General features: G+C 38.3%; 1 protein-coding gene across 2 annotated transcripts in view; it reads right to left on the bottom strand.

Moving 5' to 3' along the window:
- KLHL6 (kelch like family member 6) overlaps nt 1–25,695 on the bottom strand; it is a 438,836-nt gene that overhangs the window by 41,157 nt on the left and 371,984 nt on the right. For both annotated transcript variants that reach the window (XM_044070012.1, XM_044070013.1), the window contains exon 5: nt 13,910–14,112. In XM_044070012.1, coding sequence (XP_043925947.1) covers nt 13,910–14,112 — 203 coding nt within the window. The remainder of the gene's footprint in view (nt 1–13,909; nt 14,113–25,695) is intronic.

Here is a 25,695-nt window from a genome sequence, read left to right as displayed (position 1 = left end):
TACTCTTGTATAGTAAAATATTGACAGCAGTACTTTAGTTCTGTTTAACAATAAATTTGTTTGTTGGGGGGACTTGTAGATTGCTACAGTTAACAACACATTCTGATTGATTACACATGGGCTTAGGTTGGACTTGTCATCCAAGTTTTTGTTGAAAGTATTGTTAATGGACATATAAAGGGCAAGAAGTTATAACCCCCTGTGTTATGTTACTGTTAATTGTGATGTTGTTCTTACCTTTTCCTTAACTTCTTTCAGGACCATTGTCCATGGGAAGCATAGCATCAGCTGCAAATGGTAGCCAAATATCTTCTTTGTCAGTGGTGATGAGCAGTTCAAAGAAATATATAATTTTATCCATATGTGTGATGTGGGTGTCAGGACTGTTGTGTGTATATTGCTGTACTGTCTGTAGTAGTGGCAGCACTGTTACTTTGTTAGCATACATTTGACTATAGTAATGTAGCTATTCATTTTTTTCCTGTGTTTGTAGCTTATTATCACAGGTGATCCTGACAGTGGAAGTACACGACTCTTATCACCTGATGTCAGTGTATCGGCAGACTCTGATGATGATGGTGGCCAAACAAAAGCACACTTGGAGGTGCAGAGATTGAATCTGACACTGAGGTTGACATTCAGCTATACCCTGTAATTCCATCAGACACAGCCAGTTAGCCTACACCTACCAATTCCAGTGAGCTCTCAGATATTAGGTGGAGGTTGAGACAATTGATCAGGGAAGTGTGGTTACTGTGGCTTCAGTGCCTGCTGATTCTGGCCATAGCCAATGTGTGGGTGAGATGCCATGCAGGAGAGTTGTTAGGGGTGGTCAGAGGAGGCCTACTTTCCATCTTCCACCTGATCTAGGTGTGTCTTCCTGTGGCACTCAATGTATGTTTAGGGCCTTCATGCAGGCACAGGCACATTCTCATACTTCCTTCAGAGAAACACTTAGGAGTGTACATGTGGCAAAGGCTGACATGCTTGACTGCCTCTACCATGCTGTCGATTTAATGGCTCACATGAATGACATGCTGGAATGGGCAGTGTCTGTGATGGAATGTCTGCAGGGAGGGAAATGGCATCCTCATGGGCATAAGCCAGCCACATCATCTGCTGTTAGCTGACATGGCTCTGCCCAATTACACTCTCATAGTGGCAGTACTTTCACTGCTCCATCAGTGGTTGAGGCGTCCACACCCAGATATGGCAGGCCACGAGGTTATGGTCCTGGGCATCCTCATGAGGGGAGGTTATCCAGCAGACATCAGTCATGTTCAGATAGCAGCAGTGTATCTGCCCATGGGCATGGATGTGCCAGTGCATCTCTTGGCAGAGCCAGTTCTCATTGCCGGGTATGATAATGATTAACTGCCACCTCTACCATGCATGCCTCACACCTACTGACATACCAAGCTGTACAGCTAGCACAGAGCTTGGCTGTGTTCATGCAGACACTCACACACCAATTTCATCTGGAGGACCCATACAGACACACAGAACAGTTACATGGTTCAGCCATGAAGCTTAAAGCTCATTTTTGTTTCACTGGCCATCCGTGACTTTATCCAAATGTCTTCCTGCTGCTCTTTCTTACTCACACACACTCTGAACAACCTTTTGTGTCAGCCTAGGCTTCCTGCTCCCCACCCAACACTCTGTGCAAGTGATGATAACTGTGCCATATCCTTCTTTTCTATATTTTGGATTCAGGGAAACGTGACATTTGTGTCTGATGCTCAGGGTGCATAGCTGACTTAGTTCTTAGTATATCTGCATTTGTGTTGCTGTTTTGCTTATTGTACCTTTGACATATTTTGGCCTTAGAAAGTTAGACAATTGGTAGAATTAAAACATTTTTTACATCAGTATTGTTAATGACCTTGTGAGGGTTGTGAAGTCTGAAACTGAAATGCATGCCATTACTTTCTGACTTCTCTCTTTAATGATTTTCCAATACAAAAGTATGGTGCTAAACTGAGGACATTCATTGACCACCAGTACTTTTGAGTAGTATGACCATGTGAATCTTTGATGCCTGAGACCTACTACTTAATAAAGGACACATATAGTCACATAAGTCTCTGCAGTCATGTTAGTCATTTCTGTACAAATCACCCACCTTTTACTTGCTTACATTACCAAGTAACAACATGCAATATTATGCAATTAATTTATATTATTACACACTACACTCCATATTCAACACTTACCTTGTAAATCCAGCAGTTGCAACAGTTGTAGTTCAGGGCTGACTCTGTCTGATGCCAGCAGTGCACAGCCATTACATGGGTAGGTAAATGTTGTGAGCATTGCCTGGCATCAATGTTACTATAAAGACTAAAATCAAACAAGAAACTGGTAAAGCACGAAAGGTGGAATTGGTTGACACAAAACACACTGTTTTATTCATGGTACAGGTACAGGTAAGTGCTTTCGTCTGTTACAATAATCCAACTTCTTCAGACCAAGTAATAAAACACACCTTAGCCTTATATATTGCCCGTTAGTGCTAAATTGACAAACTAAATCTGTTAATTACAACTGATTAACTAATCATACCCATTGCCTTAAAACTGATACAAACATTTAAATATTTCTCATAAAATGTGATGCATACATTAATAAAACCAATATGATAAATTATGTGTCTTTCGGCTTTTCCCGGTTAGGGGTCGCCACAGTGGAACTCCAGTCCGCAAATGATTGGTAGTTGATTTTTTTGTGCCGAGTTACCAGCCTTGATGCACAACCTTCAATGAAGGTACGCCCATTCACGCATGTCTCCACACAGAGGACGCTGTAGCTGAGAATCGAACCGGACAGCGTCTTACTGTGAGGCGACAACGCTACCGCAGCACCACCACCGCGGATAAAACCAATATGATAAATACAAAAAATAAATTAAATAAATATAAGAAACACATTTAAACACATTTAAACATTTAAAAACTGGAACATCATGATAAGAACCCATATTACCCAACTAACATTCCTGTGGTACTCAAAACATACAAAGGAGAATATATACCAGTGTTAGACAGGATTTAGACCTATATCATCCTGATTCTAAATAGTTAATAATCACAAATCCCATTTACTACAACTGTGTTGTAGCAAGTTGAACGAGACATAAGAGGGGGACCGTGGAAATTGAGACTAGAAGAATGCGAACTAATTTGGTTAGTTCGTACATCAGCATATGTATTACCAGGTCTCAATGATTTTTTATCTATTAAATGCCTGTTGAAATTAAAGGCACAAGTTAGATAAGGGCTGATCTAATGCATTTATTTATATTATGTATAAGATGTATGTTCTGGTTTATCAACTGACACCTTTAGATTAGTAAATGGGATTTGTGATTATTAACTAATATTTAGAGTCAGGATGATATAGGTCTAAATCCTGTCTAACACTGGTATATATTCTCCTTTTTATGTTTTGAGTACCACAGGAATGTTAGTTGGGTAATATGGGTTCTTATCATGATGTTCCAGTTTTTAAATGTTTAAATGTGTTTAAATGTGTTTCTTATATTTATTTTATGTATTTTTTGCATTTATGATATTGGTTTTATTAATGTATGGCATCACATTTTATGAGAAATATTTAAATGTTTGTATCAATTTTAAGGCAATGGGTATGATTAGTTAATCAACTGTAATTAACAGATTTAGTTTGTCAATTTAGCACTAACAGACAATATATAAGGCTAAGGTGTGTTTTATTACTTGGTCTGAAGAAGTTGGATTATTATAACCGACAAAGGCGCTTACCTGTACCTGTACCGTGAATAAAACAGTGTGTTCTGTGTCAACCAAGTCCACTTTTCATGCTTTATCAATGTTACTATACATATGTGGGTAGGAGGAAGATTTTAGCCTCTTAGTTTGTGAATGAGTGTGCTATGCATTGCCTCTTAGCCAATGCGAGGGCATATTGAGCACACCTATGTCTGCCTATACCCACAGCAGTTGCTGGTCCCCCCCCCCGACTCCTCACCTGCTTATGGCTGTGGTGACCTTGCTATTGGTGGTGGGATGTGTACCCCTTCCCCTTGTTTATCCTGTTGAAGTTTCTTTCTCAGGATGATGTTGTATAGCATGGCACATATGGTGAATATTTCAGTACATGTACGTGGATTGTACTGCAGGGCTCCCCCAGATGTATCTAGGCACCGGAACCATACCTCTTAACCTCTTAGTACAACAAATCTGGATAAAGTCAAACCTAATGCGGGCACAAAGCTACCAAAATAGGGACACATTTTAAATATAGTTCTTATAAACTTAGAAAGTTGCTAGAATAAAAGGTCTTGCATTACCATACATTTTCTGAAGGATATGAAGTCTGAAACTCAAATATCTGTCATTATCTAATGAATTCAGTCCTCACTGATTTGCAACAAAAATCTGGAAAACCACAAATTGTATGAGGAACAGACCAAAAAGATGAAGCAAAAAAATCTGGACATTCTGCAAAACTCTGGACAGTTGAAAGGTATGACTGGAACCGCGACTTCAGCAGCCCAAACACAAGCTCTATGATATTTCTGGTTTGAGCATGTGCCTCATTACGGCATTCTTCAGTGGGTGTGTGTGCATTTCTGATGGGCATCATCAGCCATGGTTCTAGTGCATAATCTGCACCCCCAAGTAAATGACCCTATGGGATATCCTTCCTAGTGAACATCTGATACAGCTGGGAGGTGTGCCAGATATGTGAGTCATGCTAACTGCCTGGTTACCAGCACACATGTTCAAGATGATTCCCGTGACATTACACACAACTTGGCAGTTAATAGAGTGGTAGCTCTTTCTGTTTATGTAGAGCCTTGCCTGTTCCCTGGGTGGTGCCCTAATTTCTATATGTGTACAATCTATGGTATCCGGTACTTTAGGGTAGTCTGCTACAGGGTAGAACTTATCCATTTTTGTGGCCCTGTTTTCAGGAGTACTGGGGAAATATATGTGGTAACTGGCATGTTGGAGCATAGCATTCAAGAATTGGTGGAGGATCCTGGATGCTGATGCCTGTGATACCCCCAGCATGTCTTTTGCTAGTCTCTGAAAGGTTCACATAGCTAAAATTCTAAGTGCTACACATACCTTTATCTCCATTGGTATGGGTACCCCTTGGTTTGCAGTGGGTCTGAGTTGAGGATGACAGAGGTTGCAGAGTTCCTGTAGTGTGACTCTATCTACTCTATAGCGTTTTACAATTTCCACATTATGCAGATTGTGATAAGTTAACCAGGGTCTGAAAACACTTGCCTTTTTAGCCATGGTCTACTAGCAGCAGCAGCAGCATAGGCTTCAGCCTGTTGCACATACACATGAATTAAAGCAACAGCAGCCCCTAACATTCTTTCTGTGTAGACTAGTTTCCATGGCTGTATTCCAGTAGGTTTTGGAATTCACAAGGAAAACCAGCACTAAGTCTACATGTTTTTTTTTATAGCTTGTCGAATAGTTCCTCAATCTTGGATTGGTTGATTAGTATACAATTCAATTGCTTATGCTATATTTAGCATCCCACAGTGTTTACCTTGTTTGCGTGGCTCTACACACTATGTAGAGATGCTTACTGAGTCCAAAACAGCCCGCTACCATGTCCGCTGCTTTGCGCCGTGACACACACACAGTGTAAACAGACCATGTAGGGTTTATTGAATATGGCCGACAATTTATTTATTTTCATAACTAATTTGATATGCTCTTATGGTAATCTGCTAAAATCCTTTCATGATACATTTAAATTGTTTTGTTTTTCAGGCAAAGCAGCCAAACTGCAGGTTTTGTTAGGTATTCAAAGTAAGTCTGTTGAGTTCTGCATCCTATCCCACCCTATGTTTAATCAGGAGTCAGGAATGTTCTTCACTGTTATCTGCAGATAAAAGCTCACACTTCAAAGAGCTAGTAAATCATATTAAAGCAACTTCTAGCATTTAATATTATCCTTAATATTCTGCATTTACAAGGATAACAGCAGTACTTCAAAGTTCAAAAGTGAAAGTATTTATCAGTTTGTTTACATTTACATAACGTTGCAGCATAACTGACCACTGGTCTTCCTATGAAACATTTCTCCAACAAATATTTGTTAAAGTAGTTTCACTTTAGCTGTTAAGTGTACTTATAGTCCTTTACTGACTGTACAAGGACATTATCAGGATATAAAACTGGTACTAAGAGAAAAAGTGGGGAACTAGTTTAATCTGACTAAAACAAAGTATTTTCTGAAGAATTCTGATATCAAAAAAGGAAATATGAAGGTGGGGAATCAGCCAGGGAAATAGCGCAGAATGACAGTTTTAAAAAACAAAATTACATAGTCCAAACCCGAATGTGTGCACAGGTGAAAAAGGAACCAAACAGGCATGAAATTCAGCACAATGTAACAAAATAAACATTCAGCCATCCAGACCATTTTCTATCCAGATGCAGCTAGTATTCTAGTTGAAACATAACAAAAATACCATAAACCAGTTTCAGTGTACTATGGCACCTTCATCAATATTCTGACATTTTTGCCAGGGGACGGTGTGGAGTTTACAGTGAAGGACTAGTAGTAGTAATTGGTACGATCCAAAGACACTTCTTCAGAGAGCAGCAATAGGAAAAATGAAAAGAAAAAGAGATTGTGGGACCTTCATGAACTCTCTCTCTCTCTCAGTTCCATACGTGTCACCTTTATGAACTGTAGCAGGAAAAAATGGAAATGAAGAAACTGCAAGGCACCGAAGGCAATACATTACACGTAGGTGACATTACAGAAAAAATGGGTTACACCTAGGTGACATTACAGAAAAATGGGTTACACCTAGGTGACATTACAGAAAAAATACATTACACCTAGGTAACATTAAAGAAAAAATACATTACACCTAGGTGACATTACAGAAAAATACATCACACCTAGGTGACATTAAAGAAAAAATACATTACACCTAGGTGACATTAAAGGAAAAATGGGTTACACCTAGGTGACATTACAGAAAAAATACATTACACCTAGGTAACATTAAAGAAAAAATACATTACACCTAGGTGACATTACAGAAAAAATGGGTTACACCTAGGTGACATTACAGAAAAAATACATTACACCTAGGTGACATTATAGAAAAAATACATTACACCTAGGTGACATTAAAGAAAAAATACATTACACCTGGGTGACATTACAGAAAAAATACATTACACCTAGGTGACATTAAAGAAAAAAATACATTACACCTAGGTGACATTACAGAAAAAAATACATTACACCTAGTTGACATTAAAGAAAAAATACATGACACCTAGGTGACATTACAGAAAAAATACATTACACCTAGGTGACATTACAGAAAAAATGGGTTACACCTAGGTGACATTACAGAAAAAATGGGTTGAGGTCAGCTACCATAGAGGATGGCATTGTTGCTAACATTTGGTTTACAGATTAACAGCTCCATATTTTCACCAGTCTCTTACAGCAACATGTTTTTACTGTTACAGCAACATGGCATAATTCACTTTACTGGTAGTGTAGAGGGATAAAGCCCTAACTACCACGTCACCCAATGGAATCCTCCACTGTCCAGGCATTGCAAGTGAGTACAGGTAAACTTGATTCTCTCAAAAGTCAGGTGACCCAGTCGTTCCTAGGGTTACATCAGGGAAATCCTGGTAGACGTAATGGAGGGATTCTGGGCTATGCTTCCCTCTATCTCTCTCACTCTCTATCTATACATACAGGGAGAGAGTTTTTAAACAATATTAAATGTTTATTTTATTTTATTTTATGTTACTATTTACTTATAGAGTTTGTTGACTGGGAAAGTCCAAATTGGCAGAGAAAATTTTCACTGGAGGTCCAGAGAGAAAATAATTTTTTTTTGCCTTCTACTAGTATGACACACAGAGGAGACGTCAAAAAATAACACCATCATCTGGAAACAATATGCAGCAACAAGCAGTACTATAGTTGTGTATATTGCAGCATCTGGATTACTATTAGCTGCTTTCTGTTTTGTGGTTGTAATAACCTACCAATTCTACTCTACTTCAAATCTGAATAAAGTCATTCGTTATCCCTAACCACTTAGCAACAGAAAAACGAATAAGCAGTCAACAAAAGTGAAATAAATAAGCAAACAAAGAATTCAGTTTAATGCACTGAAGCACAAAAGATGAAATGCTCAAAAGGCATAATGTGGAAATCATGACATACACATGCTGAAAATTAATGAACTGAATTGCTACAACATATCACAGAGCTGATATTCCTATGTTATATATTAGTAAACAAGTATATGAACAGTGATGGCCAAGACCACGCTGCTTGCAGGGGGCTCAGCATAAAGGGTGCTGGGGACAGTCTGTTTCTCACAGTAAAATCCTTTTTATAAGACTTTACCAAATGACTATTTTGCCAAATTTTCAGCTGCTTAGTCCATTCTGGAAAGTTGATGTCATCTGGATATGTTAAACATGGTTTCACTATTCAGACACTTAGAAAATTTGCAGCATACCTCCCAACTGTACTGAGTTTTAGGGTCCAAATACTGGGGTGCCACAATTCCAGAGTGGCACCCCTTCATTTCCAAATTTTATTTTCTTTATTTTTTCACTTTTTTTTATTTTTCATACTTTAGCTGACGTCATCAGGAGTGTGATGTCAGCTTGTCAGGGTTGCCAGCCTGTTAGAATTGAGCTTGCAGCATATACGTAATTCCGGGTTTCCGGCTGGTCCAAATGCTTTGCAAGCGGGAATGAAGCAGCCAGAAAGGAAGGCTCACTCAGCAAGGATTTTATTTTATTTAGAAGGGCTTGGCTGTTGCTTGCACGGACTTTACTTAGAGGGTATGCTCGGCAAGGATTTATTTAGAAGGGCTCGGCTGTTAGAAGGCTCAAATGGACTTTATTTAGAGGATATTGAAGACTTGAATGGATTTGCTCGCTCTGGCTGGTGGCACGGAGGTAAGCTGATGTGTTAGTATGTTCAGAAAGGGGATATGTGTGTGTGTGTGTGTGTGTGTGTGTGTGTGTGTGTGTGTGTGTGTATGTGTGTGTGTGTGTGTGTGTGTGTGTCTGTTGTAATAGTGGAAGGTAAGCATGGCAGTGAGGGGTAGTCAACATGTGTGGAAAGTACTACATTTCTTTTGCACACCAGTTTTTAGCAGATATCGGCCTGTTCATTCTGCAGGAGGAACATGGATAACCGACATCAGACTGGATGCCAGAAAGCAGTAACAGCTGTTGCCTTTTCACTACCAGTAGAGCCTTCAGCCTGCTTACTGTGGTTTAGCACAGAAATTATGTTAGTAGGCATCTCCAAAAACAAGGATCTTTATTAAGTCTAATTCCACCTGTTCGCAACTGAGGCATTGGATGGCCCCCCTGCAGTACAGGTGTCAGTTGCAATACCTGCACAGCTTCAGGTTTCTGATTTCAATTTTCAGTGGATTACATGCATGGTTGTTCTTTAGTCTGTTACCTGAAATAGTTAAGTGAAGGAGCCATATGCATTCAAACAGACATATTTATCTTTGGTGAGATGTAATATGTCCGCAATGCTTTTTAGCTGCTTGATAGTTCTTTCACTTCTAATGGAATAGGTCTTTTATACTAGCATCAAGTTTTAATGGCATATTATTCTTAACCAAAACAGGCATCTTGGGTAAAGGGGGCTTTACCAACCTAAGCTGTCATCATCCTAACTTTTTCTTTTTTTTTTCCCACCATTAGCGGATGCTTTTATTTTAGATTTGAGGTTGAAACCACTTTAGTTAGCATTATGTAGTCTTGAGTTGGACATCAAGCCCCAAGCAAGTGTGATATGAATGGTTTGATTCCACAGGTTATCAATACAATAATCTGCATGCTTCACCATTTTTAAACATGCATTTAATTCTCAGCCTTAGGATGATTTCAACACTAGTGGGGATTTGGTAGGAGCCTGTAGCTGAAGAAGACTAAGACCCCTACAGACAGGCAGTAGCCAGTGCAGAAAAAGTGGCACATACTTACTCTTTTTTTTGTAAATGACAGTGTTAAGTGCTCTGCGCACATTATAGCATTCCAATTGACAACACCTGTAAGCAGTCAGACATTCCAGCATCAGTTTGGTACCCTATCAGGCAGTATGGGGGGGGGGGGGCACAACTGTACATGAATACATTTGTCATCAACTCCAAAATTCATTAATGAATATGCATCAGCTACCAACTTGACAAATGTATTCAGAATCTTAAGTGCACAGATTAAGAAGTATAGGGTGAAAAAGGTTTCTCCGTACCCAGAGAGAGAGAGAGACAGAGAGAGAGTGTCAGACAGACAGATTTTGGAACAGGGGACTTGTCTCCTGTAAAAATAGTTTTGTCCCAATTGCAATACACCTAGTGGCTAGAGGTACTCAGGCTCAAACCCTGTACCTTGGGTACAGGGTAAAAAGAGCTTAAAGTCCCTACCCACCACCACTTCTAAATTAGTCTCTCATGTTTTTCATCTTAGATGGTTCTTCATAAAATCTGTGGTTTTCAGGATTAAATTCCTTTAAATAATGACAGGCATTTGAATTTCAGACTTCATATTCTTCAGAAAATAAATGGTAACACAAAACCTTTTATTCTAGCAATTTTCCCCATTTTGGGGCTGTATTCCCCCATTATTGGCCTTGCCAGGTTTTTTGTTGAGAGCTATGGTGAGAAGTGAGAACTGAATTCACTAAATGATAGCCATTTAAGTTTCAGTCTTCCTATCATTCATGAAACTTCTGATTTGGCATAGTGATATGTTGCTCTGACTGTAGTGTATAGGGTCCTGGGTTTGAGACTTGCCAGTGAAATGCATGGTGGTAACACATTTTATTCTAGCAATTTTCCAAAATTATACAAGCAATGTTTAAAATGTGTCCCTGGTTTTTGGCCTTTTGTACCCCCCCCCCCAAAAAAAAAACTGAAATTGAAAATAAGTGTGAGAAGCTGTGCAAGCTGCCTATGGCTTACACTACTGTCATTCTATTTATAGTGTGGGTGTGGACACACTGGAAGTAGACTTTTATGATGGAAATGTTCTGAACTGGGCAGTTTTGTCATTATTGGTTCATGCATTTTGTTTCATTGCCTACAGCCTACTGGAAAAATGTTCAAACAATAAATGTAAAATGCGGTCTGTCTAACAAGGGTGCTGTATTATACAAGGAATATAATTTAATAAAGTCAGGAAGGTGTATCAAAGACAACATGTGTATTTCTTGTTTTGTGTGCAAGGGGGCAATGATTTGAAAACAGCCCAAAGGTAATCTTTATCCACCACTGGCCAAATGCATTTTCTTTGAATGTGGTGTGGGTTTCGATGCTGTTTCAATGAATGTGAGTTTCAAGGGCAGATATGTTTTAATGCCAAGTCTATTTTTGTTGTGAGATGGTGTTGTTTTGTTTAGCAGATGTCTATTGGTGTTTGTGCATTGGGCTGTAAAATGTAAAAATAAAATCCAAATAATCATTGTATTAGTAAAGCAGTATGCACACATTAGTGTTTATGATAAATAAATGGGTGAAATAGCCAGGTAATGGGACATTGGAATGGTTGCAGGGGGACTCTAGTGCCATATTTTGGTTGTCTGTTCTTCAGTTTGCATTTGAAAGTTGGTATCCCACAATTCCATTGGAGTGGGCGAGGTTACATAATTATGCATGCAAATTTTATGTTAATCAGCATACAGGTTTGTACCTATTTTTTCATGGGCCTTGTCCAGATTTTTGATGTTTTCAAGTTGAGAGGTATGGTCTGCATACACAATAAAATTAAAGTCGCTTGACTTCTTTGGCACTATCTAAGTTTAGTATTCCTCATAGAAGTGGTTGTGTAAATGTTCTACCACCATTGTCATATCACCTTTTTTTAGTTACATGGGTAAACCCACTAGGCAGAATTGTCTCCTTTCATGGGCAACTGGCAACACTATCTGATTACCTGATTTAGTCAAACTTGAAAGCAGTAGGCAAATGAAGAGTGAGGAGTCAAACTCAGGACTACAAGATGAAGCTCATTAGAGGCTCACAGTGTTAATCCTGTGTGCTAAACATTTGGACAATGGTACTTTGATTCCACAGCAAAATTTTGAATAATGTTGTTTTAGGTACAGAATAAGGCAAATACAGTAAAGCCGAAGTATGCAGTACGTTCTTAGCTCCCCCTAAACTGAAACACATTCTCTTGTAAATGCACAAATATGAAGCTATCTGAGTATATAAAGGATAACTCCAACAGTACTCATAGCATAATGAGTTTTGTGCAAATACATGTAATATTCGTCTTCCAGCTTTTCCCAGTTAGGGGTCACCACAGCAGATCACCTGTCTGCTCATGATTGGCAGTGGAGTTTTACGGTATTAAGTTGCCAGCCTGGCATCCAACCTTCCACAGAAGGTACACACAGGCACGCCTAGGGCCTATTTAGAGTGTCCAATCCACCTACAGCATGTCTTTGGGATGAAACCAGAGCACCGAGAGGAAACCCATGCAACCACAGGGAGAACATGCAGACTCCGTACAGAAGGCACCCCAGCTAAGGATTGAACCAGAGAACCTCTTGCAATGAGGTGGCAATGCTAACCACTGTACTACTGCAACCGCCCATGCAAACACATATAATATTACTTTACACAAATGTTTTTGCAGGGGGGCAAGCCCACCTACATGTGGGACACTTTACACCCACATTCATCTTACATTATTATTCTAACTCCAAGTTTGTTGCAACTCAGAGAAGAGGTACAATCTTGGAGAAAATAAAAGTAAGTATGTGCACATTCAAGCATTTCAGCTAAAGCAACCAAAAAAAATGAGCATCACACCTTTGGCTATATGAAAGAAAATCTTAAAATCCACCTAGGTGTATTGTTTGAAATAAATGCTGAACCAAATATGGGAAATGGAAAGATCACAAACAAATACCACTTGGAATTACAGGTACAATTTCAGTATTTATAGAAGTATTTTTTATATTTTCACATGGATCCATACACTAATTAATTTTATGTTTCATTAGTGTGATGTTTCAGCAGACTGTAATGCTAAGTCTTGTTCCTAGTACACTAGCCTGTTTTTACATTGCCTCTACAGTTACTTTCCCATTTTACACTCTGATTGGTGTCTTTTGAACTTGGGTATTTGCCCCAGAAGATTTCAGAGCTGCTATTCAGTAGTACTATTGCATTATCTAAACTTTTGGTGATGTCACAAATATCCTGACAGATGCAGCACTATAGCACTAGGAATTCTGATGATGCCATACACATTCTGCCAAGTAACGTATTATAGTCAGCAGGACTTCTGATGATATCAAAATGCATTCTGCCAGGTTGAACATTACAACACCAGGGTTTCTGGTGATGTCACAAACATCCTGCCAGGTGTGGTGAAGGAGTTCCTCACTGTATATTTAATTGTCATTAACAAATGACATTTTCTATTTTTTAAACCATAAAGAAATCAGTAGTGGGCAGTGATCCTGTAAGCACAGAAAAAAAAATCTCAGGCAGGTGAGTCCTGAAACATTAGTCACAAATCCAGTGCACTAAGATGCTGTACAACAGATTTATTTATTTATTATTTTATTTATTTAACACTTGTTAACCAGGAAAGTCTGACTTGGAGCGAAGCCAATTTTCAGTGGCACTGTCTCATGACATGCTGGAACACATTGGAGGGAAATGTGCATTATTATTATTTACTTGGGTCTATGGTTGGTTTTCGATAGTTAAAAGGATAGGTATCTCTGAATTTTTCAAACAACAGCGTCATGTTTATCATTAGAAAAGGACAATATTATTGGAATTATGGGACATGATAGTTTCCATTGAAATGCAGACTGAAAAAAAACTAACAAAAACAATATATTGCATATTTACCTCTGTCCAGCAGTTGTGGAAAGAATCATAAACTTCCACACTGTTGACTCTCTGTATGCCATCAAAGCCTCCTATTACATATACCTTTCCATTCAGTACAGCCATTTTGTGCCGCCATCGTCCACTGTTCATGTATTCAATCTGGATCCATTTGTTAATGGAGGAATTGTACTTCCAAACATCATGTTGGGTCTCTTTTCCACCTAAAACATTGTTAAAGTGTAAAATGGTTAATTACAACCGCCCTGTTACTGCACAGTTTTTTGCCGGTCTTCATCCAAGCAAACCTACTACACAGAAGTGCCTGTTATTGGCAGCAACCTAGGAGCACCAGTCTGGTTAAATGTCTTTCTCAGATTCAAAACATATAAAAACCCAGGGCTACACTTTCTACTACTGCGCCATTCTAGGGATGTGTTCAGCTAAACTACTCAGGTCCAGTGATGCATTCTGCTAAAAAACAAAAAAAACCTTAAAAATGTAAGTAATTATTCAGTAGCAAGGCAAGCCATGAACTGGCTACTGAACTCTTAATAATATTGAAGGTAAGGTCATTCTGGTGGCTGTCTACTAAAATGTACTAAGCAGAGTATCTATCACAAAGTAATTCATAAACTAGGCTTAAAGAACTGTAAAAAGCAGCAGAAGCAGCTGTTAAAAAGGATAATTGGTAGGGCATATAAGATATAGCATAACAACTATTTGAACTAATCATCAGGGGGCAGAAATGATTGGAAAGAGAGACTGGAAAGACAATTTACCAAGGAACAATGTAAAGACATCTGTATGACTTCCAAGAATGCAACAATCTCCAGGAGGTTTATGATTTTTGTTTGAAAGTGTTTGCATATATAATTTTGCTTGACAGACAAGTTGTCAAATGGAAACTTGTTGAATGTAGAAAGACACAGACACAGCTGATTGAAAGTCATCTTCTCAAAATATACCAGCTTTGCCCTTGCGCGAGATGACAGCACAGCAGGGATAGGGAAATTTGGCCTTTGCCCACTGTAGTGCAACCTTGGAGATGGTATATATAATTATCAGGAACTGTGGGGGTCAGGAGTGCCCCTGAAAAAAATAAAAAATAAAAAAATATTTCCCCTGATATGGTGAATTTCAGGCAGTTGTGCTTGATAACTTGAAGACTGATATTTGAGAAAGCAACATACACCCATATTTTTATACCCCAAATAGACCAGAGAATTTCTACTCAGGTAAACAGCAAGTGCTGGAGGAGTCCTGGGAAAGAGAGAGGGAGACAACTGGGGACATGTACTCTGAGAAAGTAAAAAGCAGAATTTAAAATTCCTTACAGTGTTTTTTTCCAGAAACGAGGGACAAATCATTGTAACTAAGGAAATTATCCTTTTGAGTAGGGGTATAGGCTCTGAATTCCCTAGACATATTAAGACCTTACTAAGTTTAATGCAACTGACTGTCAGTTATTAGAAAATTGAAATCAAAATCTTAAACTAGCTGTAATCGAAGTACTGAATATTGTAAATGAGATAAAAGAACTGGAGGTTGGATCCTTAGAAAAATGAAAGAGCAAATTACATAGAACTATGTGGAATCTGTGGGAACAATATATGCAGAATAATGTTTAGAAGGAGGATAGAGGCTTAAGGGAAAGAAGGAAGTAAACAATTTATATAATGCCAGAATGAATGATAATTGTTAAAAGGAAACTTGTATAGTGCATTAAAAATGTTACTATGGTTTGTTTTCTTTTATATTAATGTATGTGTACTTGTGTCACTGTTTTAGATGTGATTTAATAAACAATTTACTAATGCTGCAGTACAGAATAAGGGGGTGGTGCTGCACGCTTGTCCTTTAGGTGAACTTTAAACTGAGGACCCATCTGTCTGAGTTGGTGGTGGTTTTGGTGTATGTAAAAGATCCCAATCACTTATTGAAAAGAGAAGGAGTGTTTTATTTTCGAAACCTATTTTATACTTATTTCCCATAAACCGGTTTTATATAACACATATGTTAATAAATTCTTACACATGCCACATTTACATTCACTTTTTATAAAACTCTAACCGTAGCCAACAGAAGAGTAACACCAAAACTAAGTATATAGTTATTTGAAACGCTTCTCCAACGTTGCTTAATAATTATAAAATGTTAATTTGGGAGAGCGGTAAGGCAGTACATTCAATGCAAAGGCAGTATTTGCTTATAATCAAAACTAGGAAGTGATGTCATGATTAATTGATGTACCAGAAGGTATATAATTGATTTAAATGTTTAATTACCTATGGCCTGATGAAGCCTACGGGTGAAAGCACTTGCCGTTTTTCTTGTGTCTGAATAAAATTCAGTTTATATCTTTTATATTTATGTGGTCGATCCATTTCTTGTTGAGAAGCTGGTGAAGTGGTGAAGTGGTGAAGTGAATACTGCCAAAATTTGGAATATATACTGGATTTATGTTTATCGAGTGGATTTATTGACCACAGTGTGGATTTGAGACATTTGCTTATATATTGTGAGTGTCGGCTCACTATTTGGTAAACAGCAGTCTTTTGTGTTGATCTTAAGCAAATACTGCTTTTGCATTGAATGTACTGCCTTACCACTCTCCCAAATTAACATTTTATACTTATTAAGTATATAGTCACATAAATCTTTGCCATTTTCATTACATGACACCTAACACTTGTTTAACCATTTTTTCATTACTCCAGCCCTTATTATTTATTACTTCTCCATAGCCCACCTTCCACATCACACGCACTCACACACACACACACACACACACACACACACACACACACACACACACACACACACACACACACACACACACACACACACACTCTGCATTACTATTTTATCTGTCACATTCACCCTGCCTTCAGACATAATTTCATAATACCAATATATCTTTTCTTCATGTAGCTCCTTAATCCTTGCATCCATATAGCTTTAACCAGTCTTTCCTAGCCCTAAACCTTTTACATCTAACACATACAAGAGTTATTGTTTCCTCTTCTTCACACCCTCCCCAAACTATTCACTCTTTCACTTTTTTTCTTTCTCATTTCTGCTTTTATTGACTTTTTGTGGGCATTCTCTTGTTAAAATCCCATTTTGATGATTCTGGACTCAGTCTATTCCTCCTATAGCCTTTAAAATTCCATAGCCTTTAAAATTCTATCATCTGCTTGATTCTAACAATATATCTCATAATTCCTTTGAATGCTCCTGTACTTTTTTGTTTTCTGCAGTTTGTTTCACTAATACTTTCCACAATAATATTTTGTACTATATTCATGCTGTAATGTATTTTACTCTCTCGCTTTACTTTCTTCTATATTAATTCCTCCAAAACCACTGCATACTGCACTCTTAAAAACATGCTAAGTAACAATGTTTCAAACAACATATTTTTAGTCGCATCTCTTAAATGTAAGGAAGGTAAGAAAATAAATGGCAGTACCAACGCCAAATTTACTCACTCTTCATTTTCCATTATGTTGATAATTCTCCTCTTTATGGGGTTCAAACTAAACCCTCCTTTATAAAAATCAAACAAACAAAAAAAAACAGTTATATATATCTCTCTTCAATATGTCTGGCAACAGGTAAACTTGTGCTATCTAACTTAACTTTCCAGCCAAAATTCGCTTAATTAAGTATACCTTCTTCATAAGTGACATCACACAACTTTTCCATATACCTATAATTCCCTTTATTTTTTCCTGCCTTCTCCATTCTTTCAGTATACCTCTCCTAATTCCTAAAATGTCTTCTTGATTACTGACAAATATAACATTACATTTCTCCCCTTTTCCTCCACATCCTTTACATTTACTTCTATTCAAATCAAGTCACACCCTTTTCTAAACCTATATCTAAGTTATCCATTACTACTGAAATGAACTCTTCCTTTTTCACTGTACAAATATAACCTTGTAAAACTATAAGTAGGTAAAAGTATTTGCTTGTTACTTAACTTTCCTAATTACTTGATTTATAACTATTGCAAAATTAACAGGTGTAATAAGCATACATGTTTTACCCAATTTCCCATCTCATCATGGGACACAGGTGGACAGTAGTCTTTCCTTTGATAATCACATCGCCACAGTGGTCAGGAAATCCTTCTACGTGGCTCACCTCATCACAAAAGGTTTCTCATCCAGAAAAAAAGAGGTCATTGTTCCCCTCTACTCATCACTCATTAGACCCATTATAGAGTACAACGTCCGTTTTGGTATGTACCCGGGGGCGGCTTGTGCTATTGAGCTGCAGGACTGCAGCCCCCCAGCTGTAAACAAAGAAGAAAACAAAATAAAAACATAAAATAAAAAAAAAAAATAGAAAAATAAAAATGCAAGTCACGGAACATCGTGCATGCGCACTTGCAGCATTTCCGTACTGCTAGTGAACCAGTCTGGAGTATGCACACAAAATCCACAGCATGCAGAAGCACTATCCCATAACTGCATAGACTTGAAGGGGGATCGGACTGCAATGTCGCCATGGGCTACATGGACATGCTTAGATGCATTTTGTGGATGTACGGGCTGTTACAACTTGAGGTGTAGGTGTTTGTGTTTTGTGTGTGTGTGCGTGTGTGTGTGTGTGCGTTTCTGTGTAAAATGCCCTAAGTGCTATATGGTGGTGGGTAGAGAACAGGCTTGAACCCTGTACCTTGGGCCCAGGTGGCAAGAGCCTGAATTCCCTAACCACCATTTGTAAGAAATTTGCAGATTTTTCCCTCATACTTGTTCTGTTCCTCATAAAATCTGTGGTTTCTGTAGTTTTGTGTCCTTACAAATTCAGTAGTGCATTGGTGCAGTGGTAGCATTGTTGCCTGACAACTACAGGTTTTCTGGTTTGATTCTTGGCTGGGGTGCCTTCTGTGTGGCATCTGCATGTCCTCCCTGTGTTTGTGTGGGTTTCCTCTGGGTGCACAAAGACATGTGTCTGGAGTGTTTCTCCCTGGGCCTGTGCTGAAAATTGGCTTTTGTTCCTTGTCAGATTTTCTGGTTAACAAATGTTTAATAAAAATGACAAACATTTGAATTTCAGACTTCATATTCTTCAGAAAGTTCATGGTAACACAAAAGATTTTATTATAGCAATTTTCTAAGTTTATAAGATGGATATTTGAAATTTGTCCCTATTTTTGGGACTGCATTCCCCCATTATTGACTTTGTTCTGTTTTTTATGTGCTGAGGTTGAGAGCTATGGTAAGAACTGAATTCACAGAATATGTTTGGGGGCTATATTCCCCCATTACTGGCTTTGCCCAGGTGATTTTTGCTAAGACAATGAGAGCTATAGTGAGAACTAAATTCACTGAATATGCTTGGGGGGCTGTATTCCCCCATTATTGGCTTTGTTCAGGCATTTAAGTTTCAGTCTTCCTCTCTTTCACAAAACAGCTGATATGGCATAGTGGTATGTTGCTTTGACTGTTTTGCACAGGGTCCTGGGTTCAAGTCTTGGCAGTGAAATGTATGGTGGTAACACAGCATGTTATTCTAGCAACTTTCCAACATTATACAAGCAATGTTTAAAATGTTACCCTGGGCTTTGAGCTTTTGTCCCCCCCCCCCCAATAAATTTTGGCTTTTTCCAGATTTCTTGTGCTGCAAAGTTCAGAGATACAGCTGAGTGAGCAGATTTTACAAGGAGCTGAGAGCTGCAGGGGAGCAAAAGTTTAGTGCTGCTTATGCTGAGTCTGCTTGCATTGTTAATAGCACAACAGGTAGAGTACTTGCTTTTGATGCAGAAGACTGTGGGTTCTACTCCCACAGCAGATAGCTGCATTGCTGTTACTGTACTGTGTTGCTAAGGGGGTGGATGCTGCACTCCTTTTTGACGAAGATACCTAGTAACTATGAACCTGTTATCAGTTTGCCATCCATTCCCGATTGCAATATTACTAGCTTATTATTTTTAGTGTAAGATAGGCAATTTATTCCTCAAGGACAACAGGCAATTTATTTGTAGACAAAAGAATGAAATATAAAGTTGTTTGCCAGCAGCAACCTCTTCATTAGTTACAGATCTCTTTAATGTGGAATTATTTAGATGACTTTTACTTCTTCAGAGATTGTGCATATATACTGATACTGGTGGACTGTAGATGTTTATGTAGACTTTTATGATAGCAATGTTCTGAATTGGGCAGTTTTGTCATTATTGGTGCATTTTGTTTCATTGTTTGCTGGAAAAATGTTCAAAGCAATACATTTAAAACACCCTCTAAAACTGTACTGTATTGTACAAGGAATATAATTTAATACAATCAGGAAGGTGTATGAAAGGTCATGTGTATGTTATGTGTTCAATGGGCCTGTGATTTGAAAACAGCCCAAACCCAAAGTTAATCTTTATCTGCCACTGGCAAAATGTTTTTTCTTTGAATGTGGGTTTCAATGAATATGAGTTTCAAGGGCAGAGAAGTTTTAATGCTGTCTGTTTCCATTGTGAGACTGCATTGCTTTGTTTAGCAGATATCTATTAGTGTTTGTGCTGTAAAATGCAAAACAAAACTTTCAAATGAAGTCTAAATCATCGCAGAAGTAAAGCAGTATGCACATTAGTGTTTATGGTAAATGGGGTGAAATATCCAAGTAATTGTTCATTGGAATGGCTGCAGGGGGGAGGCTTCGTTCGACCATGATTTTGCGATGGGGGAAGGGCGGCAAACTTAAAGACAGCCCCGGCTGAACTATACCTCTAAACTGTCCAGATTTTTGCAGAATGAATAGATTTTTGCTTCTTATTTTTGGTTTGTTCCTCATAAAATTTGTGGTTTCCTGGCAAATCATTTAGGAATTAAGTCACTAAATAATGACAGACACCGAGTTTCAGACTTCATAACCTCCAGAAAAATACATGCTAAAGCAAGACCTGTCATTCTATCAACTGCCTCAGTTTTTACAAGACCAATTTTTAGTACTGTTTATATGTTCCCCCACTATATTTGGCCTTGTCCAGATTTCCTGCATTAATAGGTTGAGGTACATGCAAATAAATTGCTTTATAGAATTAGACGTATCCAAACCTCTCAACTGTCCCTGATTTTGGCTCAAAATGTTGCTCTTCCCCTAATAATCCCTCTGCAAAATGGCAATTTTGGAAGAAAACATGGAGGGTTTACAATTAGTAAATAACTGTAATAATCAGAGTTATAGATTACTTTTATTTCAGAAATGCATGTAGATTCTTTTATTTTTGTCAGCTGGTCAAGTTAGCAGTACTAATATTAAAAAGTGTCCCTTCTTTGACAGGTTCTCAGCTGTATTGTGTGGCTATTTTATATTTTTGCTTCACATTTTTGGTCTGTTTTTCATAAAATTGTGTTTTTTTTTGGCAAATTAGTGGCAAATCATAAAATTGTGTTTTTTGGCAAATTAGTGACAAATCATTAAAGACTGAAGTTAGAAAATATTGACAGACATTTCAGTTTCAGATTTCATACCTTTCAGAAAATTCATATTAATACAAGACCTACTATTCTATTATCTTTCTAGGTTTATAAGAGCAATGTTTAAAAATTGTCCTTATTATTGGGCCTTTGTCCCACTTCTATGTATGGCTTTGTCCAGATTTCTTGCTCTGAGGTTGAGAGGTATGACGAATGTGTCAGGGCCATCACAGTCAGCCAAAGACATTTCAAATCGGGACATACTTGCACCCTGCTCCCCCATATAGTGACTATGGATGTCTCCAAGCAAGGCAAGGAGGAGTTATGCAGTGTAAATGTGCAGAGTATCCCCCATCCAAGGTAGACACAAGTACTACAGTGGCTTTTCATCTGTCCTTGATTTTGCAGAATGTTCTGATTTCTGTCTTATTTTTATACTGTTGGTTTATGCTTATTATTATTCAGAAAGTGTCTGTTGCTCTGTGTTTAAGTATTAATGCTTTAATGACCATCAGGTAAGCTTGTCTGAGATTGTAAGATGCAAGTAAGTTTTAATAAGCATATTGTTAAAGAATTGCCAACATTGAAAGCCTTTCTGTTGTTGCCATGCAGAGAATACTTACATAACTAGATAACGTATAAGCCTTGGGTATTGAAATGCATATGACAGTATTTGTAATAAAAGACAGGATTACATTATTTTATGAAGCTCATTACATTTGTTGGAGACTTGCAGTCATCTTTGCAGGCTTTACCTGCAAACTAAACAGAATGCCAATCTATCATGTGTGGTCCATAACCTGTGCAGTAATCCTTTAAGCAATGTATGTTGAGCTTGTTTCTTGTTTGCTTTTCATTTTCTACTTTGATCATGTTTTCCCCATGAAACAAGTAGATAGTTGTTGTCAGGCAGCAGGTCTTTTTTGGATAAGAAACATTTTTACAAGTGGGGGTATCACAGAGATTGCTACTTTCAGCATGTTACTTGGTACTTTAATAAAGCTGAATATAAATTATAATTAGAACTGCAGTGCAAGGAGAAGTGGTTTGTGTTGAGTGCTGCTTGTTTTTCTTATACTTGATTTTGACTGGCATTCCAGTAGTGTATTTAAAAAGTAATTTATTTTTTCATGCCTCACAACCTTTTTGTTTCCATCTATTCTAGATATTAAATAAGCTGTCATGCAGCCAATGCATTGAAATATTTTTTTCTTCTACACTTCTTTTTGTCTTGATTGGACTCTCATAATGATTTTTGGCACCCAGGGTAATGTATTTAATTAAAGTTACAGTTTTTGTGTTTTTTAGCATAGCCCCTCCCCTTTCTAGTTGGCCACACCCATTCCCATTGCCCCACCCATTCAGCTGTCTCCTGCAGCCCCCCCTTTGATTTGAAGTCACCAGCCGCCACTGTATGTACCTCACAAGACATCTACAACAACTGGAAAGGCCACAGAAATACCTCACAAAGAGGATTACTGGCCTCAAACAGATGCCCTATGCAGACCGTCTCAAAAAACTCCAGCTTTACTCCGTCGCATATCGCCTACTCAGAGGTGATTTCTGCCTAACATACAAAGCTATGTCAAACCCAGAGCTGCTGGACATGCTCCACTTAAAGACATCCCAATCCCTCCGAGCTACACACTCTAGGGACCTAAACCTTGTCACCATAATAAACAGAACATGCTGGAGGGATAGATTCCTGTCCCAGAGACTTCCCGTACTCTGGAACAGACTACCTATCTATGTCAAACAGAGCTCCTCATTAGCACTCTTCAAGAAAAATCTTGATTGGATGGGAAATAGGAAATTCACCCCAGGGATCTCTTCTGTGGCTCTGCTCAACAGGGGCACAGGGAAATAATTTTCTTGGGTGGCGAAAGCCAGGGTACCTTTTTGGCTAGGCTTATATAGGCCCTAGGGCTAATAGCCTAGTGCCTACCTATGAACCTATGAACTTTTTTGTCCAAGAAAACCAAGAAAACCATTATTACATGACACTATGTAGGTTTGCTAATACACATCTTTTAGAAAACCAATAACATATCCATGAACCCATACCCTTCCAAATTTTCAAACATCATCCTATAGGACAAGTTATCCAATACCTTATATATATCGCATGCAATTAGCATTCTTTCTCTCTATCTTCAGTTTCTACTATAACGTCTCTTATTAGCAAAAGTCTTCTTCTTTTTTTCAGCTTTTCCTGTTAGATGTCACCACAGGGGAACAATGGTCTGCAGAATGACTAGCAGTGTTGTTTTTATGGTGTCAAGTTGCCAGCCTGCCACCCAACCCTCCACAGAAGGTGCACATGTGTGTACACTCACACCTAGGGCCAATTTAGAGTGTTCATCATATTAGCAGCAGTAACTCCTGTATATTAATCTTTACCTACTCTTAATTCTTCCAGTTCCATAACATTACCCACTACACCCATACTTAACTCAAAAATCTAGGTTAATTTATAATCTGTATTAGATGGTGATAAACGTCTCCAGTTTTGTAAATTTTCTCTATCTCTCCACTTCCAAATACATTTCAAAATAACTGTACAACTCTCCTCTCTTTCTTCCTTTACGTTCCTCCATTCTTGCAGCACTTCTATTAAAATTATCAATCCTCTCTTCTCCTACTTCTAAAAAAACCTTAATGTAATCCCATCCTCCTCGGTTATTCCATCTACTTTCACCTTTGCTAAAGTTGTATTTCCATATCCATTTCTCCTGTTTGTTCCTTGCTAAACCCTGACAACACCCTGTATTCTCCATCCTTTTTGTTTTGCTTAATGTAAGTCTTCCAAAAATTCCTTATTCGTATTATAATTTCTAAATTATTATAGTCCCACATTCAATATTTATATCTTCATAAACACCATTGCCAACTGTTTGGAATACCCAAAGTCCACAAGACCGTAGAGGACCCCCCCCCCCTTAGACCCATTGTTGCTTCAGAAGGCTCAAAAATATCCCCTTTGGCAAAATACCTTGACTGGAAATTGAAAATTTTGCGAGGTGGTGAAATCCACATATTAAAAGATTCTTGGGATTTTTTTAGTAGAATTAAGTCCGAATATGTTTCCCTGATTTAAAGTTTGTTACAATAGACATGGTCGACTTATTTTCAGTAATTCCCCACGATACAGGTCTAGCATGGTTGGAGGAAGCTCTTAGAAGTAAGACAGGAGTCTCAAACAATGACATGTTTCTTTGCCTGGAATTAGCTGAACTTGTTCTCAAAAACAACTTTTTGTTCTTTGAAAGGGAGTTTTTTTGATAGGAACAAGGAGTTGCTATAGGGGCCAGTTGTGCCCCCACTTATGCTGATATCATTTTATCAGTACGGGAACATAAATATATACACTCAAGCCGATACACAAAGTTTTGGAACTTATATACCAGGTATCTTGATGACATCTGTGTTTTTGGGTGACAGTTTAGAATTGTTAATAGAATTTATAGAATATTTAAATCAGTCTACTATTTTCCTTAAGTTTAACCACCATGTGACTACAGAAAAACTTATTTGGATGTTTCTATATACAAAACAAGTGAAGGTTTCAAATCTACCATTTATAGAAAACCCACTTTTTCCAACACATATATTAGTTTTGCTAGTGCACACCCCCTGTTTCAAAAGAAGGGGATAATCAAATGACAATATGTCCATGCAAGTCTGCAGTCTGCTCCCCTGGTGAAGCTTCATGCCTCTTCCTGCTCTCCTCTGGCCTTGCTGGATCGGGAGGTTACAGGTGAGAGGCAGTGTAAAATGAAGCACCTTGACTCCTCTGAGGAGTCTCTCATGAGTAAACTGACCTCAAGGAAGTTGAGGGGTCCCTTAAGCCTCTGCAGGATGGCATCTCCTTTGGTGATCTCTTGGAGTTTCTTTGCCAATGTGGGGGCTGGACCACTAAAGCCCCCTCACTGGAGGAGTCAGTATTTTTGAAGGGCTTTGTCATGGGGCTATCCACACATTTGGTGGTTACCCCTCTGAATGTGTTCACAGACCTAGTGTCTCAGATTGCATGGAAGGAACCCGATATGGTGGAGCCTATTCCTAAGAAGCCTGACAAAATTCTTACTCCTCCCAAGGATTGACCTTATTAGAGTAAGGGTCTGGCTGTAGGTGCGATTGTGGTTGCAGCCACCACCAAAAAGGAAATCTCCAAGGACAGCTTTTGTGTTCATCCCTGAGCAGAGAATCTTAGACTTTGGACTATTTAGGGAAGCAATCTTATGCCTCAGCAACATTCACCTTGACAGCATTTAACTATTTATTCCATTTGACTAGACTCCAACATGATCTGGTGACTAAACTGTTAAAGAATGATAAGACACAACAGTCTCCAGAGATTCAGAAGATGCTGGAGACCCAGTT

This window comes from Protopterus annectens, chromosome 4.part1 (assembly GCF_019279795.1).
Source record: "Protopterus annectens isolate FY-2018-M chromosome 4.part1, PAN1.0, whole genome shotgun sequence".
NCBI classification, from domain to species: Eukaryota; Metazoa; Chordata; order Ceratodontiformes; family Protopteridae; genus Protopterus; species Protopterus annectens.
This window is presented reverse-complemented; position numbering and strand designations above follow the sequence as displayed.